At 41.5% G+C, this 5830-nt stretch overlaps 1 protein-coding gene across 1 annotated transcript; it reads right to left on the reverse strand.

Annotated features, from left to right (window-relative positions):
* Window position 1: 1 nt before the first annotated feature.
* On the reverse strand, window positions 2–4771 carry LOC120052865 (acid ceramidase-like). The gene is made up of 14 exons (XM_039000055.1): window positions 4628–4771; window positions 4453–4499; window positions 4006–4096; window positions 3808–3894; window positions 3602–3680; window positions 3406–3480; window positions 3222–3267; window positions 2833–2977; window positions 2586–2640; window positions 2408–2489; window positions 2049–2180; window positions 1133–1256; window positions 965–1021; window positions 2–842 (listed from the first exon to the last, which is right to left on the reverse strand). The coding sequence occupies exons 1-14, from the start codon at window positions 4691–4693 to the stop codon at window positions 753–755; spliced, it is 1176 nt and encodes a 391-aa protein (XP_038855983.1). The 5' UTR covers window positions 4694–4771; the 3' UTR covers window positions 2–752.
* Window positions 4772–5830: the final 1059 nt, after the last annotated feature.

Consider the following 5830-nt stretch of genomic DNA (forward strand, 5'->3'; position numbering starts at 1 on the left):
ATCAATGCTTTCATGAGCCCAGTTTATTCCTGGGCACTTTATCAATTGGGTGAAAATCATTCTCTTCTCCGTGATCTGTATATAATTGGTTAATGGAGATGTTTCCTTGTCATCCCTACCGCGGTAGAAAGGCATGTTAATTTGGAACAAAGCAGTTAGGTGCCATTTGGCCAGTAAAATTGAATCTAAAACAAACAAACTAGACTATTCTTGGAAAATGTGGGGTGACAAGTGTTAGGCAATTCAGAGAAACAGTGCGTGTGCAGCAGTGAAAAACCAAGGGTATGTGTCATCTTGTAACTGTACATCAAACATTGACACAGTGTATAGGCATGATTTGGAAATGTTAAGTGCGCATTCACTCACAGGTGTTTTGGGTTGCTTGTATGACAAAGCTATTATAATCATCTTTCACAATATAGTCCTTAATTTACAGTATTTTCCTCAGTAAGACCAAAAGTTGCCCAACTTGTTGCGCAGTGCAAGTTCAAAATGGCTGTCAACCCATACAGAGCTCTGATGTCAGGTATAGCATGTTACTGTACATCCACTATGTTCCAATGTAGGTGCTTATTAGTGCCCACGGGTTAAGCAATTGAGGTTGAGGCAATATTTGGATCGGCGCAGTTAGTGCAAAGACTTGAAATATGTACAACATGATTATCCAGTTGTTTCTGAATCAGTTAAGCCCATCACCACCGTTCTGTGCAATAGATCATTTAGAAACCGATCTGAGGTCTGTGTTGGAGGCTTCACCAGGGCATGCAGGGGTTGGGGCAGTCACGGATGTAGGATTCCAGTTTGCCCTCGTTCACGTCCATCAACGTGGTGTATGTGGTCAACTGCAATGACAAGAAGTCAATGTCACTCAGGTGGTCTTTTTGAAAAATACTGACAGGATTTACGCATTAAATTTATTTACTTTGGGAATGGTTCAAACTGATAACAGTAAATAAGGGCTCACCTTGTTCAAGACTGGTTTTGTCGACAGCACGTCGTACACTGTCTTCAGTGAGATGTTCTGAGGAGAAAGGATAGAGGGAAAATCTTAGCACAGACCTTGACTGAGTCAATAATGTAAGGAGCAGAGCTGATCCTTTTTGGTCAGCCAGGAAATGGTTATAGTACTCACTGCCTGCATGGTCTGGTTCATACACTTCATGGCTGGAGTCCTTCGGTTGTCCAAGAACAGAGGCTCCTTCCAGTGATCGTAGTTGGTTTCCAGAACGTACCAGCGGCCCAGCTTCAGCTCAATCCTTCACAACAGGAGTACAATGTTTAGGAATGTGATGCTTCCTGATTAAATCAAATATCTAGGCATCCCCGTGCTAGAGGCGTCACTACCTATCCGGGTTTGATCCCGGGCTGTGTTGCAGCTGACCAGGAAACCCATGAGGCGGCGCACAATTAGCCCAGCATCATCAGGATTAAGGGAGGGTTTGACCGGCTAGGATGTCCTTGTCCCATTGTGCTCTAGCGACTCCGTGTGGCGGCCGGGCGCATGCACACTGACTTTGGTCGCCAGCTGTATGGTATTTCGTCCGACACATTGGTGCGGCTGGCTTCCTTCCGGGTTAAGTGAGAAGTGGCTTGGAGGGGTACCCGCGGCTCTTGACCTTCGCCTCTCCCGAGTCCGTATGGGAGTTGCAGCGATGGGAGAAGACAAAAAAAACGACCTACTTGACATGCATCCTTAGGTTAGTTTATTACATATCGGCTAGACATTTCAGATTTCCCTTTTGTAGTCTTGATCACATCCCTGAATGTTTTACAAACCCAGTATTTTAACAATGACTATTGTGATGTAAGGTGATCTTGGGCATCATTATCTACTTTCATTAGTTGAAATTTGGGCTCTAGAATTTCCAACAGCATAAATGTGGGATTTCGTTCCACCCAAGCACCTTCTCAAATCAGACATGCTGGGCTGTAACAGGAGCCTGCCCATCCAGTATTTCTCCATGACAAGTTAGAGACCCCTGCTGCACTAGTAATGTGTTATTGATAGGGTAGTTGAAATTGGATACTAAGTGTTTTTAGCCACTCACTCCCAGATGTCGAGGCTGAGGACTCTGGAGCGGGTGATGACACAGCCCTGGCCCGTCTGGTTCCCTCCCAGGATGAAGTAGGCCGGGGCCAGCAGCTTGGTCTGGGCCAGAAGTTTCTTTGCCTCCTCGTAGCTGGACACACACAGGGTTAAAGAGAGGGTGTGTTTTTGTGAGACCAAAGAAATGTCCGTTTCAAAATGCTGGTCTTGAATGTGCTCAGGTTCTCCTCCATTATACAGCCCTAATCTCCGATTCCACTTCGTTAAGTATTGCCATCATTAAAGCAAGAATGTATTATTACCTTCAATAACAAAAAATGAACATTGTCATTTGATACTTCCATGAAAGTAGATCCATACCTGGTAGCATTCTCTAAGACGGAACGAGTGAGGAAACTCATCCACATCCCATCTCTATGCCCCAGGATCCACTCCACGATCCCTGAGAGAGGACAGACACACTTAACATTCCCCGCTGCTCATTCATCACAGGTCTATAATGTACTGATTGAAAGCCCGGGAGTCTTGGGTAGCTCACCGATGTATCCGCCATCAAGGCTGAAGCGCTCATTCATGGTCAGAGTGAAAGCATGCTTCAAAGAAAATGAGAAATTAAAACAATTCAGTCAAACGTTACTGTTGCACAACTACCATGATATTAAAACAGATGTAAGAAAGCAATTTTGTCATCATTGGTTAAAAAGAGCACTTCAAGTTCAAGAGATAAAAATGTTGATTTCTTCCATTTGTGCCTGCTGAATGCAGCCCGGAGCAGATGAACTCACCGGTTTGATGCCAGTCAACATGCCCACGTAGCCAGCAAAGTTAGTGGACTTGAAGACCGTCTTGTTTCCTCTCTGGAAGTCGATGTTGACCACCAGAGGCTTGAGTTTCTCTGTTATTAACCAGGACCTGTTTTTCATGTCCCACCTGGTAGAGAAAGAAACAAGCATTACTTTCCAGGAAAGAATGTAGCAACTGGAAAATAGTTTACAAAAAAACCATGATTGGTTAAAGAGGTATCGTTCACCCAAATTACAAATGCACACATGATCTAAAAATCAGTGACTGACTAGCGATTTGGGTTTGTAATAGCTCTTAGCACAACAAAATGCGTGGTAGAACCCTTCGTATGCCTTCCTTTATCACTAAACCGTAGCGGTGACATTCTTACCCCATGAATAGTCCAAAGTCCATATTCCGCCCATGGATAAGGTTACCTATGACAATGCAAGGAGAAACCAAAATGCTGTGTGTACATGAGAACTTCAAGCATCACGTCCTACTATTATGACATGTACTTGCTGCATGACTAAAGTATTGATTGAAATGTGTCATAACAAACATGAGCTATTTACCATTTGAGTCCTCTGCCACTAGAGAAGTGCACACAGTAAAGACCTCATAGAAGATGTTGAAGAGGACAACCTCGCCTGGAGTGAAACATGTATAATAAAATCAGAATAGAGGCCGGTGAGACAAACTAGAGACTGAATGAGAGTGACATTGTGGTCATGGGTTGGAATAAGGCAATTGTGGGTTAATGTATATTACCAAGGGGAACACCAGAGGCAGTCGCGATTCCTTTTATTTCCTCGTTGAATGGGTAGGGAAGAGTATTCACTATCAAAGGCTGCAGAACACACAAAACAATTAGTCATGGATCAGAAAGAGTTACATGATTAAATCAAACAATAATTGAAATGATATGATGTGACGAGGTGTAATAGTTTTCCAGTGAAATGATCAAACGCTCTCACCAAGTCCTTGTCGACCAAATCTATCAGTTTCCCACTAGGAACGAAAGCATTTGCCAAATCCCTGATAGCCTGGATCAAGGTGACCAACTGAAGAAAACCAGACAAATAGTGAATAAGAAAACAGTAAAAGTATTGATCTTATTGCAAATACATTTACATAATTTAAATGGATACAAACAAGACATGGAATACTCTCACCTCAGCTTTTTTGTCAGTGATGATTAGCTTCCATCTTTCGCTAGGGGGCAAATCCAGGTCTATTGTGTACCAGGTGACAGACCCTTTGAATCTGATCAAAATCGTGACATGATAAGTGTTAGATTGATGCATAATGACATTGAGGTCACTTTACTATCCCCTGAAAGTGGTATTGCACAATATTGTAATGTGAGATTCATTTTATGAGGCTACAGTAGTCACTACAGTAGTCAATGTTGCCCTATGGACAGAGGCAGGTAGCTAATGACAATAGGCACCTGTTATACACAATACAAAAACACTTCCTGTTAACCTTCCATAATGTGTGCCTCCTCATGCATGAACTTGTGCCAGGTGTTACACAATGTATGCAAGTTGTTTAGATGTTATGGACATTTGACAGCACCTTGGACAACTAGCTAACATACTCTAATGGCAAATACTTACGTTGGACCTTTGGGAGGGTACATGCCCGTCTGACATTCTTCGGTATACTGTTAGAGGGCGAAAGAAAGAAAAGCTTTGTTCATGTGCAGACGCATTTTCTAGCCAGCACTCAGGCTAACTAATATTTGGCTGACAGTTTATGATTACAGAATAGTCATTATTTGGATGCACTTACCGGTGGCACAAACTGTGTCGATACTCCAGATAACGACACCAAGAGAATCCAACAAAACCTATCCATATTGTGCCCCGTTGTTTGTGTGCATGAAGCTTCTCCCGACTTTTAGTCGGCTTCAAAATACGGAAGTGCATGCTATCCTCGTGATTTGAGAGGAGCGTACCATTACACTATGGGCGGGCGGTTGTAGCCCATAGTGTAAGATTTTATACATGCATTTTCTCGGATTCAGATACATTTTGTTTTGTTTATGTCGCGTATTAAAAATATAAAAGTAAAGTGTATAAATAGGCTCCTACTGACGTGAAATTATATAAATATGTCCTCCCACCCCTGATTGTTATACTGAAGTTAGGTTTCCTACTGATGTGAAATTATATAAATATTTCCTCCCACCTCTGATACTGGTACATTCCTGATTGTTATACTGAAGTGAAACAAGTGCACACATGGCATGACTGGCAATTGAAGATCAATAGAATGGGATTATTGTAGTTAAAGTTGGGCACAGGTTACTCATAAAACAACTTTAAGGGGTTGTGACAAATGACTTTTTAAAGCTAATTCGCTTGTCAACAAAAGCTGTTCAAAATACTTTGAAAGGTATATGAGGCAAAACTGAGGCCTTTTGTCATATTCACACCTTGAATTATTAGGGATGAGGGGGTAAAATTGAGCTGCCTTTCTTTTTCAGAAACCGAACACAAAATTAATAATTTGACCAAATATTTAGAAAGAGGTAATAATTTCATAAAGTATGTGAATTAAGAAACCACATGGAAATATTAAGCAAGTTAGGTTCAAAAAACAGATTTTGAACTAGTCGAATTCATTTGTTTTAGAAGTTTCATGATGCTTGTATCAAAACCAAAGTAAATCATTTTAAGATTGTTCTATACATCAGTTGGTGTCTCTATTAGCTTCCATATGAGGTCATAAAACTAGCATTAAAGTGCATCCTTGTAGCTGTGTGGGCTAATATAGTCCAAATGTTTGTTTTGGGATAAGTTGAAGTGTGTTTTCTTCCCAGGCGTAATGCAAGCCATTACTGCTGGGATATGAGGCAACAACAGGGCTTGGCCTATGTTAAAAGTACATAGTGTTTGTTAGGTCTTAAGCCTGTGTTAAAATATGGTTAAAATGATTAAGACAAAAAAGTGATTGTGTTGAATTGTGTCTGGGAAATAAAGATAGATATGG

The sequence above is a fragment of the Salvelinus namaycush genome, chromosome 8 (assembly GCF_016432855.1).
Source record: "Salvelinus namaycush isolate Seneca chromosome 8, SaNama_1.0, whole genome shotgun sequence".
In the NCBI taxonomy this organism is placed as follows: domain Eukaryota; kingdom Metazoa; phylum Chordata; class Actinopteri; order Salmoniformes; family Salmonidae; genus Salvelinus; species Salvelinus namaycush.